Source organism: Callorhinus ursinus, unplaced genomic scaffold (genome assembly GCF_003265705.2).
Source record: "Callorhinus ursinus isolate GAN/ISIS: 27379988/994484 unplaced genomic scaffold, GSC_fseal_2.0 scaffold24, whole genome shotgun sequence".
Lineage (NCBI taxonomy): Eukaryota > Metazoa > Chordata > Mammalia > Carnivora > Otariidae > Callorhinus > Callorhinus ursinus.
This window is the reverse complement of record NW_027397086.1, coordinates 8,705,232-8,725,755: the sequence shown is the minus strand read 5'-3', so window position 1 is coordinate 8,725,755 and position 20,524 is coordinate 8,705,232. Positions and strand designations below refer to the sequence as shown.

The 20,524-nt window shown below is 41.4% G+C and overlaps 2 protein-coding genes across 2 annotated transcripts in view; one reads left to right on the top strand and one right to left on the bottom strand.

The window, feature by feature from the left end:
* Window positions 1–20,524, top strand: part of LOC141369973 (olfactory receptor 1f45-like) — a 58,375-nt gene that overhangs the window by 7,618 nt on the left and 30,233 nt on the right. The gene's annotated exons all lie outside the window — the stretch shown is intronic.
* LOC112836666 (olfactory receptor 1N2-like) lies at window positions 14,024–14,950 on the bottom strand. Its single transcript, XM_025888562.1, has one exon. The coding sequence runs from the start codon at window positions 14,948–14,950 to the stop codon at window positions 14,024–14,026; it is 927 nt and encodes a 308-aa protein (XP_025744347.1).

Sequence of the window (20,524 nt, the reverse complement as noted above, 5' to 3'; positions counted from 1 at the left end):
CTCAGTTTGTTTTTCAGAGTCCATCATCTCTCATGGTTCGTCTACCTCTCCGATTTTCCCCCCTTCATTCTTGTTAAGAAAAAAAAAAAGAAGAAGAATTTTTTAAAAAGGTTCTGGATAGCAAAAAGAAACCACCATTGGTATTTTAAGCAGAAATTAAGTTAATTTAGAGAATTGGGTCCTTACAAAGTCATTCACAGTGTTACAAAATGTCTCTAGGATGTCTCCAGGAATAACTTTAAGAACAATAATAATGGGAGAGTACTTCTATCTCTTCTGTAATCAGGAAGGTGGGAAATCAGAAGGTTGCCATTGGAACTATTGAGTTCAAGAGCATATTAGTGCAGCTGCAACCCAAATAACAGGAATCAACATCAAAACTACCTCTTGATTCCCACTAACCTGATGACTGGACCCACAAAAGCTACTATTCTAAAAGCAACTTCCTCTCAGCATCTATGTACCTACTGATTGGACATTGAAATTCTGCTATAGAAAAAATGCTCTATTAATACATCTGACAGTAGAAAAGGCAAAAAAAAAAAAACAAATGCCCTTCATCTCATTTTAATATTCCAAATTTCACATAAGTGCATCTATTCAACAGAACTAAATACACATCCAGGACCTGACCTGCAAAGGAGTCTGAGAAAAGTATTCCTTTCTTCTTTCCAGCTTTTGAAATATAGGAAGGTACAGCAGAACAAGGTCAGAATGTATGGAGAGTGCCAACTGATTATTTCTCAAACATTTATTAATAAAAACATTGAATAACTTTTCTCTTTCCCTAAATTAATATGTCTGATCTACAATAATTTAAGTTTTCCTATTGTCAAGGCAGAAGAACAATAGTACTGAGATATTTAGTATGGTCTGGATCATTCAGGGCATATAGATTGGTGCTGAAGATCATAAAATGCCAAGAGCACTCAAGGAAAATATGGAAAAGGAATTCCCAGGAAAAGGGTAAATATTTCAATGGCCAAATTAATGATCGTGCTCTAAGTCTGCTGATGTTGAGAAGATGCTCAACGTTATTAGTCATTAGGGAAATGCAATTCAAAACCACTGAGGGGGCACCTGGGTGGCTCAGTTGGTTAAGTATCTGACTCTTGATTTCAACTCCGGTCATGATCTCAGGGTTGTGAGATCGAGCCCCACATCAAACCCACTTGATTCTCTCCCTCACCTCTGTTCCCCCCAATGTGCTCTCACTCACTCTCTCTCTCAAAACAAAACAAAACAAAACAAAACAAAACAAAACAAAAAAACCACACTGAGATTTCCCTCTACATCCACAAAGATGACAATAATAAAAAAGACAGACAATAGCAAGTGTTGATGAGAATGTGGGGAAACTGGAACCCTAACTTTGCTGATGAGAAGGTGAAATGGTGCTGGTGCTTTAGAAACTAGTTTGGAAACTAGTTCAGCTTCTCCAAAATTAAACATAGACTTGTCACACGACCCAGCAATCCCACACTTAGTTATATATCCAAAAGAACTGAAAACATGTCCATACAAAAACTTGCACATTCATGTTCATAGTAGCACTATTCACAATAGCCAAAAAGTGGAAACAACGCACATGTCCATCAACTGACAAATGGATAAACAAATGTGGTACATCCATACAGTGGAATATTATTCAGCAATAAAAAGGAATAAAGTACTGATTCATGCTGCAACATGAAGAGATGTTGAAAACATTAAGCAAAATTCAAGTCAATCAAAAAAGACCTCATTATGTTACTCCTTTATATGAAATGTCCAGAATAGGAAAATCCACAGAAAGAGAAGGTAGATCGGTGGTTTCCAAGGGAAAGGACTGACTACTGGGGGTGCAATAATACACAACTTCTAATTGTATAAAAATTAAGAAACACATATGGTTAAATTTAACAAAATACACGTATACCAGTGTATATGTGTATACAGCAGTATAAAGCAGACTCAAATACATAAAGAGATGTACCTTGCACATGGATTGAATGACCTAATATTATTATGGTGCTAGGTTTCCCCCCAAAATGACCTATAGATTCAGTGTGATCAAAGTCAAAACATCAGCAGACTACTTTTAGAATGCTAATGCTTAATTTTATATGGAAATGAAAAGAAATCAGAATAGCCAAAACAACTTAAAAATGAAAAGCCTGGCAGAAGTACTCTGCCTAATTTCAACACTTTTTATAAATCCATAGCAATGAAAATAATAATTGCACAGAAATAGGAATAGAGATCAATGGAACAGAATGAACAATCCTGAAATAGATCAATACATATATGATCAATTAATATTTTACAAACGTGCCAACATATTCAATGTGGAAAGGATACTGTTTCAACAAATGGGGCCAGCATGATTCAATATCTATCTACTTACCTACCTACCTACCTACCTACCTACCTATCTACCTACCTACCTACCTACCTATCTACCTACCTAATCTACCTACCTACCTACCTACTATCTACCTACCTACCTACCTACCTATCTACGTACCTACCTACCTACCTACCTATCTACCTACCTACCTATCTACCTACCTAATCTACCTACCTACCTACTTACCTACCTATCTACCTACCTACCTATCTACCTACCTACCTACCTACCTATCTACCTACCTATCTATAAATATTTCAATATATATTAAATGAACATAGACTCTTATGTTGTACCACATTACAATGTAGCTTGAAACAGGTCAAATGTGTAAAAACTACAACTATAAAACCATTAGAAGAAAACACTGGACAACATCTTGGTAAACATGGGGTAGGGAAAATTTTCTTAAATAGGACACAGAAGTCTAGAAAAATTTATAATTTGAACTTCGTAGAAATAAAATGTATCCACTCTTCAAAAGAGACTCTTAATAAAATGAAAAAAAAAAAACAAGCCTCAGACTGGCAGAAAATATTTGCAACAGGTATTTCTTACAAAGACTGTAATCCAGAATACATACAGATGACAAGCAACCCAATTATTTAAAGAAGTACGTGCAAAAGAATTAAACAGATATTTCATGAAAGAAGATACATAGCAAATCAGCATGTGTAAAGACACTACACATCGTTAGTCATTAGACAAATGGAAATGAAAGCCACTAGAACCTATGGCAATGGACCCACTAGAATGGCTAAAGTTCCAATGACTGACAACAGCTGGTGGTGGTGAGGATGTTGGAAAGTGGAATTCTCATAGTAATGCAACTGTAGAGCCATTTGGGGCAATAGTGTGGCAGCTTCTCACAAAGTTAAACATATACTTGACCCAACAATTCCCCTCCTAAGTACTTACCCAAGAGAAATGAAAACGTCACACAAAGATTCATATGCACGGCTATCCATGTACACACAAAGAGGGTGCAAAGGTGACCTTGCAGTGAGTGAAAGTCATATGCAGTGAAGAAAGGATAGCCTTTCCAACAAATGGTACTGAAGGAACTGCATGTCTCTACAGAATAAGGACAAATTATAACTCGCAGTATTAAAAAAATTACTTTCAGAGGGATGATAACAGGTCTAACTATAAAAGGTAAAAGACAAAAGCTCTTTGGAAATAACATAGAGTATTTTTATATATTTGGCCAGATTAACACAAAACACAAAAGTACTCATCATCAAGGAACAAATAGATTAATTGAACTATATTACATTTGTGATTTGTTATTCATCAAAATATATCATTTATACTATTTAGATAATGGAAAGGCAACAGAGTAGAAGATTCTCTCTCTCTCTCTCTCTCTCTATCTATCCATCTATCTTCAACAAATAAATCAAATTCAGAATATATGAAAGATCCTTCAAATCAACAAAAGAAAGAAAATGCAATAGAAAAATTAGGATGTGATTTGAATAGCTACTTCACACAAGAGGATACCCAAATGAAAAATGTACATATTAAAAGGTGTTCAAATTCAGTTGATATAAAAGAAACACAAATTGAAAACCACAATAAGATACCATTACACACCCACCAGCATTGTGAACATTTAAAAGACTAACAATCTGAGTCTTGTGGAAGATGTAGAGCAACTAAAACCTCCTTAGGCTACAAATGGGAGTATATATTGGTATAAACCCTCTGGAGTACCATTGGGCAGTACCTGCAGATGTACTCCCCATGCCACAGCATTTCCATTCCTAGCTATGTACTCCAGAGAACTGCATGTATATGCTTCTCAAAAGATATTTACAAGAATATCCACAGCAGCCCTATTCATAATAGTCCCAAATTGGAAAAAACCTAAATGCCCATCTACATTATAATGGATTAAAAATTGTGGTATAATCACATAATGGAATTCCAAACAGAACCAGAATAAATAAACCAAATATACACCAAATGTTTGATGAATCTCACAAATAACATAGTGAAAAAATCATCCAAAACTGATAAATTGGTCTATATTAAAATTAAGAATTTCTGTTCAACACAAGACACCCCAGTTGCATTTTATAAGGAGCATAACACACAGGATGGTTAGAATATTGGCCAAGATACTTGGGCCAAGACAATCTCAAGTTCGGATGAAAAAACAGATGCCTGGACATTTTACCCAAGCTTCCTTCTGAGTTACAGATTGCAGTGACTAGAGTGACAGTGTCGAGCCCAGAGCAGTGCCCCCCAAGGTGATGGACAAGGGGAACACCCTCTGAGAGCGTGCAGGTAGAACAGGAACCCCACTTGAAAACAGCAGTGCCCCTCCTCTCCTTAGGAATTCAGAGACAATTAGTCCTCTGTTCCCACTAATGAGAATGCTGGAGCCTCCAAACCTGGTAAATATTCCCAGCATGGGCCCCCTCAGGCCCTCTCAGCTCCATTTACTGTGACTCCAAAAATCTACCCTGCAGTTGCCTACCACACTCGATTTCATTTCTATTCCATAAGAGGCACAGGCTGAGTCTCCAGATGGGGCTGTGATGTGAATTTGCATTGTCCAAGGAGAAAGTGTTTAGGCCACAGAACCCCACTGCTCAATAACGTGTGAGATTGGTTGAGATCGGTTGGGAAAGTGTTGAATCAGAGTTTAGACCAGAGCTCAAGTCTGGGCTTTCCTACTTACCAGCTGCTTGGTTTGGGACAAATTCCTTCACCTCAGTTTCCTTATCTGAAAAATAGAGAGTTCATCTAATAAGATAGTGAAAATACAATTAGGTAAGTAAAGCCATTTTAGCACAGTGTGTCTGGCAGATAACAGTCAATACTCATTAACTCTTCCTGCTATTGGGATCACTGAGTCATTTTGTAATTAACCCATAGCTAATAGTTGACTGCGTCAGGATCGACACCCAGGTCCATACTGCTGAGCGTTAAGTCATCTTGCCCCCTGTTCTGGGCAGGGGGAAGACTCTAGAAAATGAGATTACACTGGAAAATCAGGAGGCAGCTAATCTGTTGTCTTTCTGGAATGCCATGCTTCCTGACTGCTCTTTTCTCCAAGTCATTCCAATGTTCCTTCTGCAGATGCATCTCAGTTTTTCTTCCTCTGTAACAAAGGTTTATACAAGACCATGGTGGCTGGGAAGCTTCTTTTCCTTATTCTATAGGAACTTTCCATTTCCACTGTACTCATGTCTTCAGATTCCAAAACCAACTGGCTAAACTCTCTGTATCACTAACTCCAAGTTTCGAAAAGACAACCCAACTGACAGTTTGATTCAGTAGACTCCATGGTTCAATCACCTGTGTCCAGAGAGCCCGGCTCATATGTTATGCAGCTCTTCTTGCTCACTGTTCTCCAGCCACATGGGTCCTCCCATGCCCACCAGGCCCTTTACCACCTTAGGACTATCACAGGTGCTGGGAAGTTTACTATGCCTACTGTTCTTTCTTCTGCTCCTGATAGAGCTAATTACTACTTCAGGTCCCCAGTTTTATCTAACTTACTCAAAGAAATTTCCCCTGACCTCTAATCTAAATTAGGTCCTCCAATTATACTTTCTCGCTGATACAACCTACCATACCTCTCCTTTTCAGTACTAATCAGGGTTTCTGACAATATGTTCACTTGTTAAATTGTTCATTGTCAGTCTCTCCAATTAGCCTGCAAGCCCAGGGACTGTGCCTGTTCTGATTAATCTTTTTTTTTTTAAAGATTTTATTTATTTATTTGACAGAGAGAGAGAGAGAACAAGTAGGCAGAGAGGCAGGCAGAGGGAGAGGGAAAAGCAGGCTCCCTGCTGAGCAGGGAGCCCGATGCAGGACTTGATCCCAGGACCCTGGGATCATGACCTGAGCCCAAGGCAGCCGCTTAACCGGCTGAGCCACTCAGGCGTCCTGTTCTGATTAATCTTAAATATCCAGTGCCCACAGGCATTTCTGCCATAAGGTAGATAATCAGTAGATATTTGAATAGATGAACAATTGCAAACATAGCTCCCTAGACCCATTGTAGAGGCATTCTAAAGGATGGATCAGCTCCACGTGGTTACATTCCCAAAGTATTGGGAAATACCCAAAGTACTCCCAAAGTTGACAAATACGTATAGTACCCATGAGAAAATAAAGGTCTGCCTATCTTAGGGAGTAGAATCGCGTTATGGACTGACTTCCGGGTTTGGCAAAAGATCTTTGGCTGGTCAGTTAGCCTCTCTGAGCTCTGTTTCTTGATCTGAAAAATGTGAGGTAAATACACTTAGAACATGGGTGGTGTGGATTAAATGACACTAGTCATTGGCACACGGCAGACATATCATAAATGGCTTTTATTTATACATTTTTGCAAATGGGCCCTAGAAGCCTTTTCCCCTTCATTCTTTCCCCTAATGGGAATAACAGAGTTATCCATGTCTCTGGCACCTCTCCTCCTCGTCTTCTTATGTTTCCAGGACATTCCAGGGATTCTGCCCTTTGAGAAATAGTCTAGAGATCATTTCTGTGATTCTTTCAGCTGTACAGTTTTTAAACAGCTCCTGTGGTGACAGAAATCACCTCAGTTCTTTCCTGTTCACTTCATACAGCTTCACTATTTGTACCTGTAAGGTGCAGGTGCAGCTGAGGAAGTGAAAGGCCATTTACTCTAAAATGGAGCCCAAATCTGTCCACTTCACTCTACCTCCCCAGCTACCTTGCTGGGTCCCGCATGTGCTTCCTTCCTGGCCTCCCTGTTTGCCTTCTGGGCCCCACAGCACTTCTCTTCACAGCAGCAGAATGCTCTTTCCATACCTAAGGTCACATCATCGCTGTCTGCTGCTTAAACCCCTCCACACCCAACGGCTCTCTGACGGATCTCTGAGAATCCGCACTCCATGGCTATTCCCTAACCTGCCCACCGACTCACCCGCCTGTCTGCCGCTCACTGTCCTTTGCTCACTACACTTGACCCCACTTGCCTTCTTCCTGCTTCTCCAAATGTACGTGCTCCTTCCCACGTTTGTACTTACTGTTCCTTGCAACTGAAACACTCTTCCATGAAATTCTTTGCTTGGCTGGTCCCTTCTTATCCATTTCTCCATGGTGAGTCCTCTGCTGACCACAACATTTAAAGTAATCTGCTAGTCTTTGTTACATTTTGTTTTCATTTTAGCAACCTATTCTTGTTTATTTAAGTGTTTGTTACATGGCTTCTCTGACTAGAATACTATCTACATGAAGGCAGGAGCCCTGCTGTATGTTACCATTGTTTCTCTGGTCTTGATAGCAGGGACTGACACATAGTAAGTACTGGCTGAATGTGGAATGAATAAATGAATTAGTTCTGGGTGCCTGATCAGAGGCAGATTGGTAAAGAGGTTATGATCACAGACTCTAAAGTCAGAATTGCCAGATTTAAACTTCACCTCCATCACTTTCTAGGCGACTTAGTTCCTTCATCAATAAAATGGGCATAACAATGACTTTCTCATAGTGTTCCTTCAGATTTCAATGAGATAATCCATCTTTATTTTATGTCTTTGTTTCCATCTAGACAACACCAGGACAGGAAACGTTTTTATGAAGTGTCATCCTCCATTTGTTCTTTAGTTACACCACTGACAGGAAATGAGGAAACCACACAGTGAGTGTCTCTGACTTCTTCCTCCTGGGCCTGTTTGAGCAGCAGGAACAGCAGCCCCTCCTCTTTGGAATCTTCCTGAGCATCTACCTGGTCACTCTGCCGTGGAACATTGTCATCATCCTGGCCATTGTCTCTGATCCATACCTCCACACCCCCATGTGCTTCTTCCTGGCCAACTTCTCCCTCCCTGACCTGTGGTTAGCATCTACCACAGTCCCCAGGATGCTGGTGAACATCCAGGCCTACAGGAAAACCATCACCTACGCTGGATGCCTGTCTTAGATCTACTTCTTCCTATGGTTCATTGGTCTAGATGTCTTCCTCCTGCCAGTGAGGGCGTATGACCTGCTTGTGGCTATCTGCCACCCCCTTCACTACACCTTGGTCATGACTCCCAGATGCTGTACTCTGCTGTTGGTCATGTCCCTAATTCTCACTCAGTCATACTCTGACCCACACCATTCCCCTGGCTCAGTTATCCTTCTGCATCAACATCATTCCCTACTTCTTTTGTGAACTTCTCCCCTTGTTGAAGCTCTCTTGTTCCAATATTTATGTCAACCAGTGGGTGCTAATATACTGGGGAGGGGCCTTAGCCATCTCAATCCCCTTGCTAATTATCATTTCTTACGTCCGCATCATGGCTGTCATTGGGAGAGTCCCAACAGCAAGTGGGAAGTGGAAGGTCTTCTCCACCTGCAGCTCCCACCTCTCAGCAGTCTGCTTATTCTATGTGTCTGCTATTGGGGTGTACTCCCTTCCCTCCTCTGCTGATTCGACCAACAAGGACAGGATTGCAGCAGTGACATATGCTCTGGTGACCCCCATGCCAAACCCATTCATCTATAGCCTGAGAAACAAAGACATGAAGAATGCCTTGGGGAGACTCCTGAGTGAAAGGGCACTGTGACCTCCAGGAGGCCCAGGATATCATTCTGGGAATTCCGAGGATTTCAACTTATAGCGTTATCTTGGTGCCTATCCAAATCCTGCATCCGCCTCTTGCCAGTTTTCCAACGTACAGCAAATTAAGTAACCACAGTGAGCCACCATTTCCTTCCTCATAAAAGGAGGTAATAAAATATTCTCTATCATGTCAACTATACTGAAATTAAAAAAATTTAGGGAATCCTCATTTTCTTTAGCAATATTCAACGTATTCCTTTGAGGTAAATATTTGCATTGTACAGAAGAGAAAACAATGACTCAAAAAAGGTTAAATGACTTCTATGAAGTTACACAGCTATTAAGTGGCAGAGCCTGAATTTGAACCCAGGTATCTGGTTCCAAAATGTATACCCTTCATGGTTACACTATGCCTAAATGGATATGAAATCCACAAATTTCTCTCAATTATTAGTTTGCTTTCTTTTCTTGCTTCCCCCACATCATTCCCATACACATTTCCAATCAGCAACTTCTCTCTCAATACTACCAAATGACTTGAGGATGGGGCATGGCAAATCAGAAGCTAGGATACAAGTATAAACACCCTCAGAGATCCTCATACTTCCCCAAGGGAGCAGGCCCTCTGCTTGAGCATAAATCTCTAGTTAGATATTCTGAAATGACTTATGAATCAAGCCACATGATCAGACAGAAAGGTACTTGGACCACATTATTTTGGGCTCTCACCAAGTTTCTTTTATGAGGCCATGGTTCTTCAGTACAATGCCAACAACCTATGTTCGGATATATTTTTAAATATATCCATTTCATTATTGCATCTCCCCTGGGGATGCTGCTAAGGATGTATCCTAACAATCTGCAGAGGATTTTTCAATAACCCACAGGATAAATTTTGGAAACTTCACTACATTCCATCAATTTCTTCCCTGCATAATTATGACTCTGAAATCTCACTCACTGACAAACTCAGATTTTTTTCAGTAATTTTTTAAGTGAAAATAAGACTTACACTGGAATCACAAATACCTGGTTTATGTATCAGTTCCACTATTCACTTCCTGAATGACTTCTAGCTAGTTATCAATGCCCCATCATTTCCAAATATAAACAAGTGAATAGTAACTATAGTAACTATCATCTAAGGCTGTTGTGAGAAATTGAAAAGATAACACATGTAAAGTGCTTAGCATAGTGTTTGACACATAGGCTGCAATCTTCAAGTTCTGCTTAAAACAAATATCATACGTAATTTTCTCTTGTCCTTCTGGATAGATGAATCCAGGAGGACTTCACTGAGGAGGTACCATTTGTGATGGGTTTTGAAGTACGGGTATGTTATTGCAAAACAGAAAAGAAAAGTTTTTCGATGCATCATGGAACACTACATCAAAAACTAATGATGTACTGTATGGTGACTAACATAACATAATAAAAAAAAAAAAGAAAAGTTTTTCAAGGCAGGAGGAACAGAATACAGAAAAGCACAAATTTATGTCAAGACAGGAAAATGAGAAGCTGCTGTTCTATAGGTGTGTTGACATGGGGATGCAATGTTCCTGATCTTGGTGTGTCCAATCATTTCCTGATGTAGTCAGTTTTACAATGTACACAGACTGGGTACTGCCACCTAAAATGGTCCCTGGCCATTAACTCATTGGTCACAGTATGCTTATGATTCACCTGATCTTCAAACCCTAGAAAGCAAGAAGAGTGGTGAAATCAACATCTGGCTAGACTTCAGGCAGCAGGAAAAATCAGGATGTGCTGTTGCCATTGTAACCCTGGTTAGCATCACTAGAAGGCATGAGTACTAGCAGAGAATTGCAATTACATACACCATTCAAGAAAAGGTGGTCCAGAGCCATGAGATAGCCTCAGTACTGAGAGATATCCCCAATATCTTTTGAAAGCTGGAGGCTAATTTTCTGGTACCAGAGATTCATTCACTAGGACAAGCCACCATTTCCAGAAGTTGCCTCACCCAGTTGATGGGCTGCTGACTACAGACACGTGAGTGAGCCTACCCAAAACCACTAACAGAATTACCCAGCTAAGCCAAATCTGAAATGTTAACCCAAAGAAATGTAACGAAGTAAATGGTTGTTGTTGTTGTCTAAACACTAAGTTTGAGGGTCGTTATGTAGCACTTGATAATTGATAAGGATGCTCTGAGGTGGATGATGCACAAGACAACAGTTGCCTTCTTCAAAATGCCTGCCTCCCTCATTTTCTCTAGACCAATAACTTGGAACAGATTTCAGCAAAGCCCCAACATGAAATAACAGTCCTGGCTACGGGAATAGTTACCTGGTTCATCCAAAGGGGAGCAGGATTTAACTAATACATACCACTAATCAATGAAGGAATATAGACGGCTGGACAAAGAAGTTACGAAATATTAGGCTAGACAGGGTCAAACTGCTTGACATGGGAGGACTCTCCTTATGACTCAGGAGACAGGAACAACCCGAATAAGTTGTCATACACTGCTGGAATCATTGATGGACTCGGACATGATGGCACTTACAGTAAATGGAATGCAGATGCTACAACACCTTGGCCAAGTACTGAGGAAGAGGTCAGAATCTCAGGGATTTTGTGGCCATGTTAGAATGGATTTATCATATGAGACCAGAGTATCCACCAGGAAACTATGTTCAGGAGACAATCCTTTCACTAAAGCAATAAAGAATACACTAGTGAGAAGGACAACAGAATCACTGAGAAGTCTGGACAGAACTGATAGAAAATGCTAACATGGAGCTTGGTTCCCTGGTATCAACAGGGATAAAATTATTCTGGAGTAGCAGGGGCCCAGGTGGCAGCACTTAACCATCAGAGGTAATGTGAATGAAAATACCAAATATCAAAATGCATGGCAAGGTCAGATCTCCCACAGGGATTTGTTGAAATGGCTAATAAACCACTGTGTTTCTAGGGCTGAAATAGAGGGGAAGCCAATGAGGGTACTGCTTAAATTATATAACCAAAAAATAAAATATAGTATATAGAAAGCTAATGTTAGCTTTTACAATAAAAACTCATAATCCCTCACCCAGTACTAAGACTTGAGAGAGGGTTTAAGGGTGCAGCAGTAAGTCAAAATACAAAGAAATTCTCTATTTGGGATTAGGCTCAAGCCGGTCCAGAGAGGACAAGCAACAGAGATGATCAGCACAGATCCCCATGCTCTGCACCTTGGCTTCAGTTTCTTTTCACTCAGCTCACACCATTGGTTTGTTGGGGTGGAAAACACTTGAACCGGGTTCTTGGACAAAATCACGATACATTGTAATGAGCTCCAAATGGATGGATGTCTACTACCTGGATGTACACTGCCATACACAACCCTACCCGGGACTGATTCTAGGCAAGAGTGGCAAGGAAAAAATCCAGTGGGCAGAGCATCCACTTGCTTACCTTTTTTGAACAGGGGTAGAAGCAGAAAGATAAGGATATAAGCAGATTCTTTGGAAGTGATGAATGCCTCACTCTGATAATATCGTCAGTATAATTGAAAATTATGCATAAAAGTAAATTAAACATTATTCAAAGATAGAACTGTACATAGTATGTAGCAGGTCCAGACGGGCTTTTATGGAAAGGTAGTGAATTACAGCAGACAAAAAATAAAAAATTGAATAAGATACAAAAGGATTCAACCAGGGTTAAATATTCAGGAACTTCTTGGTGCTGTCTACATGCTCAATCCCTCACTGATTTTTACCTTGACAGGGTAAATACTGAACTAGGTATTTTCATACCTTATTTCATCTGCCCTTTTGCTGCCATGAAGGATGTCCCACAACAGAATTGTCGAACCTGGTTGCACTAGAATTGCCTGTTTTGTTTTGTGTTTATAAAAAATACCAGGATCTCTTCTCTAGAGAGTTCTAAAGCTCCAGGAAATACTAATCTACAACTAGAATTCAAAAACATTGACAATGACAGATAGCTACAAGGAACAGAACTTACCAAAAGACTTTATGGAAACAGAACTGGGAAAGAAAAGCCAAGACCCATATTTAGAGACACCACTATGAAACATTTCCAAGGTTGGGCCGGCAGGGCTCCAACAATCAGCAGGACCACTATTGTAAACAGCCTGTCCCTATGGCTCACTTTTCTTTCTTCACCCGTTCAAGTGAGCTGATACATTAAGGCTTAACAAAATGTCACATCATGGGTAAAACTATACCTGACCACTGTTATGCAGGTTACTTGGCAGTTACATGGCAACTACCACCATCTGACTTGATTAACACCAAATTGAACACATGGCTGTCTACCATGTATAGGCATCAACAATATCTCACTCATTTTTACATTTTACCAATAGTGCATAGCACAGTGCCCGGCATATGGTAGGCATCAGTGTATATACTAGCTTAATGTGAATATGTCTCTTGCCACAAATATTAGCACCAAGAAGCAGGACACTAAAGCATGTGGGACTTTGAACTCCAGAGTCAGACTAGAAATAAATTCTAATCCTTCTTTCCCTACATATTAGCTATGGTTTCCATCTGCAAAATGTAATATACATACTATTTAACCCAAGATCATTAAAATTGGAGAACTAAATGGCATAATATATTTAGAGAGTTAAGAACACAGAATAAAATAGATATTAAGCTTTATGGAGAAATCATGATGATTGGACTTGTATTATAAGTTAATTGCATACATGTGCAATTAACTGCATCCCATGTTGAATTCTATAAGGTGAATGCCATAAAGGCATGGAATCAATACCCGCTCTGCCACACACAGTATTTGCCAAATGAGAGATTAATTAGTTCTGGTTGAATCGTAGGTTAAAAAATATATACACATTAGGATAACAGCAAACAAAGAAGTTCTAATTGACCTTGCCCCTGTGTTGCTTAGGTCACCCTTCACAACACCAGGGAAATATTCACATTTATAAGATAGCACAAGTCCTTTATGAAATACACTGACCCCATACACTGTTAGATTTGAAGTTTAAAAGAATGATTCTAGATCACTTTTTTTAAACCTAAGCAAATGTGATAGGGGGTGGTGTTGCTTCATAAACACATGGGTTCTCCAGAGCACAACTTCAAAATACGGATATAGGGTCAAAGACCCTGAGAAGAGAATATATGAATTCCAAAAAGCTTTCTCAGCTCAGTCTTCATATCATTGTTCCTGAGGCTGTAAATGAAGGAATTCAGCATAGGTGTCACGATGGTGTAAAATACAGCTGCAACCCTGTCCTTACCCCCAGAGTGAGATGAAGGGGGAAACAGACAGACATCAATTGCTGTGCCATAAAACAGGAAGACAATAGTGAGGTGGGACCCACAGGTGGAGAAGGCGTTCTGCCTGCCAGAGGCAGATGGGACCCTGAGGATGGTGGAGATGATGTGTGCATATGACAAAATGATCAGGGAGAGAGGACCAGTGAACAGGGCTACCTGGCTGGTGCTGGTGTCTGAGCAGGACAGCTGCAGCAGCGGGACCACATCACAGAAGAAGTGATGGATGCTGTTGCCTGCACAGAAAGAAAGCCTAGCCATAAGCAGGGTGTGCAGGAGGGCAGCGAGGCTGGTGAGAACCCAGCATGCCGCCAGAAGGAGCACACACACAAGGGGACTCATGAGCATGGAGTAGTGAAGAGGCCTACAGATGGCCACATAGCGGTCATAGGCCATCACCCCCAAGAGGAAGTCATCCAATATTCCAAATGTCATGAAGAAGTGCATCTGGGCCAAACACTCTCCATATGGTAGGGTCTGACTTTGTGTCTGGATGTTCACCAGCATCTTAGGGACGGTGGTGGAAGAAAAGCAGGCATTAGCAAAAGAGAGGTTGGCCAGGAAGAAGTACATGGGTGTGTGGAGGTGTGAGTCAAAGCCAATGGCCAGGATAATGAGCAGGTTCCCCATGACAGTGACCAGGTACATGCCCACAAAGATGCCAAATAGGAGAGGCTGCTGCTCTGGCCTCTCAGAAAGACCCAAGAGGAGGAATTTGGTGACACTGGACTGGTTGATTCTGTCCATGCCACTACTCTTTCTGGAAGGAGAGAAAAAAGTTAAATAGTGTAAAAAAAAAAAGTTGGTACTTCCAGCCTTCTCTAAAGAAACACACCTCACCCAATTCATGTACGTCTATATTCCAAGTCCCTGGACCTTCCCTCTAAAGTCTGCACATTGCTCCCTACTCCTCAATGCACCCAGGGAAGGAGAGCAAGAAGGCTGAGAGATTAAAATGCAAAAGCAAAGTGATAGGTAGTGGTTGGAGAGAGAACTTTCAGGATACATCCGTCACTGCTCTCTGTTCACTAAGATCCACATCCCTGGCTTCCAGGTCCTAAGCGCATCTAAATTGCAAGCAGTTAAGAGCTGCCACTTTGAATTCTAAGCACTACACAGTGCAGCATCTAATTGAAAACCCATACATTTTATTGCATACACTTCACTAATGAGTTACTGAAATTCAGTGAACTTAAGTCATTTGCATAATATCCCAAAGAAGGCAGTAACTAGAGGATGGGGGTCTGAAGCCATTTCCCATGCCCTTCAACACCCTGAATCAAGGCCACCTCCGCTTAACCTCGTCCTCTGCAGGAGACACACATGGGTGACTTTCTCTCTAAGGAAGTAGCTTCCACTGCCCACCCTAGGATGGACTGAGAGACAGGAGGCAGGGACTCTGACTGGGATCATTTGTGGGTATCAGAGGGAATACAGAACCCTGCTTTTTTCTTGGAGCACTTGCCACAGGTGTCTGGCCCAGATAGCATTCACCACCAAAGGAAAACCCCCTGCACCTGTTCTCCGTTTGGTCTCATAGGACCTTGCTTTGGGCATGCAGGTTCTTCTTAGCCTATAGCAAATGAGAAAGCAGAGGCCCCAGGACCGCTGGCTATATTGGGCCAGCCAGAGAGCAGAAGCCCAGACTGCAGTGGTGGAGGTTGGATGTACTTCCTGCACATAGTCACAGAAGTATTTCTAGGTTCTGTGCCCCAGGAGTATGATTCTCCAGGCTGATTCTCAGAGACAAATATGAAGTAATTGCTCTAGCTTCATACTTTCACTCCCTAGGCCAGCACTCACCAAGGAGCATGGGCAGAGGGAACGCATGGCACATCGGGGTTTTGCATTTGATAAATTTTGTCCCCAGGGATATGGGTGCATCTCCGTTCTTAGTGCGGTGGCTGCTCTGGAGAATCTCCTGGGAAAGCTGGTAACTGTGGCAGAAGGGGCTCAGAACAGGAGGTGGAATACAGCAAACTTTAATTCCAAACCTGGCCAAAAGGTTTCCTGGCCCTGCTATCCTGGGGTGGGTGGTTTGACTTCTATGAACCTCTGGGTTTCAAGTTCCTGCTAGGAGGGTGATTAACTTCTTAGACTGCTGACTCCCACCACCAAAATAATCCTGGAGAAACTGAGGTAAGCAAAAAATCTAGATAATCACAACAAGAATATTAAAAAGTGAGAGTCCCATGGGACTAAGGAAGATGTCTATGAGCTGGAATGTGGTGTGGGGGCAGAAGGCTGGGTGGAGACTCGCCATAGGGAATAAGTTTATTGCTTCTTTGTGACAGGATATTGGGAATAAGTGAATTTAAGTCTGCTCTGGCCTCTCTCGAGCTCTGCCTGGAGTACTTAGATGACAGAGGTTTGGACTTCTCCACAAAAGTCCTTCTGGATAGTCAATTGAGGAAAGTAGACACTTAGTGACTCGTCTAGGTCATTTACTCTCATCTCTTCCCACCAAATACTCAGTGTTGAGGTATTACTATAAGAAGACCGCTTTCTTCTCATTTCTGTTTGATCCTAGTGGTTTGAAGGTAAAGACGTGACAGAAAAAGCTGGTAAATGGAATTCTAAAAAGCAGGAGGAAATAACTGTGGTTGCTGATAAATGCAACTTTCCCACTTAGAGCTCATCCTGCCATCTCCTTAAGCTCTCAGGACAGACAGCCTTTAGGCCACCGTGTCTGCACAGTACCTGAAAGAATATCCAGTAGTCCATGGGGAATGTGAATCCATAGGACAATAATAATGCAAGTCTCAGAAGCAAAACAAGATAGAACAGAACATAGAGTATGAAATTAGAGGACAAATAATTTATTTTTATTTTTTTAGAGGACAAATAATTTAAAATGCAAAACAAATATAATGAAAGATATGAGGGAAACAATTCAGAATAGAAAATCAGAAAAGAAGGGCTGTATGCACCCCAATGTTCATAGCAGCAATGTCCGCAACAGCCAAACTGTGGAAAGAGCCGAGATGCCCTACAACAGATGACTGGATAAAGAAGATGTGGTCCATATATACAATGGAATATTACTCAGCCATCAGAAAGGATGAATACCCAACTTTTACATCAACATGGATGGGACTAGAGGAGATTATGCTAAGTGAAATAAGTCAAGCAGAGAAAGTCAATTATTGTAAGGAATTATTTGTGGAACATATTATTTGTGGAACATAAGGAATAGCAGGGAGGACATTAGGAAAAGGAAGGGGAAAATGAAGGGGATAAAATCGGAGGGGGAGATGAACCATGAGAGACTATGGACTCTGAGAAACAAACTGAGGGTTTCAGAGGGGAGGGCAGTGGGGGGATGGGTTAGCCTGGTGATGGGTGTTAAGGAGGGCACGTACTGCATGGAGCACTGGGTGTTATACAAAAACAAAGAATCATGGAACACTACCTCGAAAACTAATGATGTAATATATGGTGATTAACATAACAATAAAAAAATTAAAAAACAAGAATAGAAAAAAAACTAATGATGTATTGTATGGTGACTAACATAACATAATAAAATTAAATTAAATTAAAAAAAATCAGAAACACGGGGGGGCGGAGCAAGATGGCGGAGGAATAGGAGACCTAGATTTCATCTGGTCTCAGGAATTCAGCTGAATAGGGATCAAACCATTCTGAACACCTACGAACTCAACAGGAGATCGAAGAGGAGAGTAGCAACAACTCTCTGAACAGAGAAGCGACCACTTACTGGAAGGTAGGACGTGCAGAGAAGTGAATCCAAGGCGATATTCGGGAGGATAGACGGCGGGGGAGGGGGCCTCCATCCGCCGCCTCTGGCAAGTGCTAGAGCCACGGAGCACAAAATTGGACCTTTTAGAACTTGGCTCGGCTGAGGGACGTTGCTGCAGTGGCTAAGCAGGGGGTGGAATCCTCCCAGGACAGTGTGGTCTCAGGTCCCTTGGGGTCACAGAAAGACCGGGGGTGCCTGAGTGCAGCACAGCTCCCAGGTGTCAGAGCGGGGAAGCCGGCTGCAGAGATGGAGCCGAGGCGCGGGCTCTCAGCTCGGGGTGGCCATAAACTGTGATCCACGGCCCAGTCGGGCCACTGCTCCTCCAGCAGGGACCCAACAAGCAGCAGATACAGGGAAACTCCCCTTCCTTCCCAGGGAGGAGCGGCGCAGGAATGCACTGCAGGGATCTGCTGGGTTTGGAGACTCCACACGGGGTCGGGTGCCAGAGATAGAAACCCTCGGTCACAGGCCAGGTGAACACGGAGTGCGGCCGGAGACCAGGGAGATGGGAGTGTCTGCTTTTCTCTGGGGGCGCACTGAGGAGCGGGGCCCCGAGTTCTCAGCTCGTCTGGGTGGAGATTGGGAGGCCACCATTTTTGCCCTTGTCCTCCAAAACTGTACCGAGAGCTTGCAGGGAACAAAAGCTCCTGAGAGCAAACCCGAGCAGCTTCCTTAGCCTGGACCGACAAGGGCGGGATAATTCAGCCTCCGGCAAAGACATTTGGAAACCACAGCAACAGGCCCCTCCCCCAGAAGATCAGCAGGAACAGCCAGCAAGCCAAGACCAAGTTTACCGATCAAGGAGAACGGGAGAACTCCAGCGCTAGGGGAATACTGCACATAGAATTCATGGCTTTTTTTTACCATGATTCACTAGTTCATCAAAGTTAATTTTTGTTGACTGTTTTCTTTCTTATTTTCTTTTTCTTTTTCCCTTTTTCAACCAACATCTTATCAATCCCTTTTTAAAAAAAAAACATTTTTTATTTTTCATTTTTAGAGTCATATTTTATCCCTTCATAGTAGTTACCCTTATTTTTGGCGTATATATATAAGTTGTTCTCTCTTTAAAATTTTGAGGTACAGTTTCTTCTAACAGACAAAAATATACCCTAAATCACTAGTGTATGCCTTTGTTCTAGTCTCCTGCCTGACCACATTCTCTCCCTTTTTCCTTTTTTTTTTCTAAATCTTCTTTCTTTTTTCAAACAACTTCTTATCTTATCAAGTCCTTTTATAAAATCTTTTATAATTTTCATCTTTACAGTCATCTTCCATCCCTTCATTGTATCAACCCTTATTTTGTACATATATGTCTTTCTTCCTTTAAAATTTTAGGAGGCACTTTTTTCTAACAGACCAAAATACGCCTAAAATCTAGTGTGTGGCACTGATCTATGCACTAGCCTGATCATATTTGATCATATTCTGCTTTTTTTGTATTATTCTGTTTTTGTTTTTATCTTTTTTTCTCTTTTTTTACTCTTTTTCTTTTTCTTTCTTTCCCTTTCTTTTCCCCTGGTTTCAGGTCTTTTCTGATTTGTATACAGTATATTTGCTGGGGACGTTGTAAACCTGTTAGCATTTTGTTCTCTCATTCATCTATTCTCCTCTGGACAAAATGACAAGACGAAAAAAATCACCTCAGCAAAAAGAACAAGAGGTAGTACCGTCAGCCAGGGACCTACTCAATACGGACATTAGTACGATGTCGGACCTAGAGTTCAGAATCATGACTCTAAAGATACTAGCTGGGCTTGAAAAAAGCGTGGAAGTTATTAGAGAAACCCTTTCTGGAGAAATAAAAGAACTAAAATCTAACCAACTCAAAATCAAAAAGGCTATTGATGAGGTGCAATCAAAAATGGGGACACTAAATGCTAGGATAAATGAGGCAGAAGAGAGAATCAGCGATATAGAAGACCAAATGATGGAAAACAAAGAGGCTGAGAAAAAGAGAGAGAAACAACTACAGGATCATGAGGGCAGAATTCGAGAGATAAGTGATACGATAAGATGAAACAACATTAGAATAATTGGGATCCCAGAAGAAGAAGAGAGAGAGAGAGGGGGGCAGAAGGTATATTGGAGCAAATAATAGCAGAGAACTTCCCTAATGTGAGGAAGGAAACAGGCATCAAAATCCAGGAGGCACAGAGAACCCCTCTCAAAATCAATAATAATAGGTCAACACCCCGACATCTAAGAGTAAAACTTACCAGTCTCAGAGACAAAGAGAAAATCCTGAAAGCAGCTCGGGAGAAGAGATATGTAACCTACAATGGTAGAAACATTAGATTGGCAACAGACCTATCCACAGAGACCTGGCAGGCCAGAAAGGACTGGCAAGATATCTTCAGAGCACTAAACGAGAAAAATATGCAGCCAAGAATACTATATCCAGCTAGGCTGTCATTGAAAATAGAAGGAGAGATGAAGAGCTTCCAGAAAAACAAAAACTAAAGGAATTTGCAAACACGAAACCAGCCCTCCAAGAAATATTGAAAGGGGTCCTCTAAGCAAAGTGAGAGCCTAAAAGCAGCATAGATCAGAAAGGA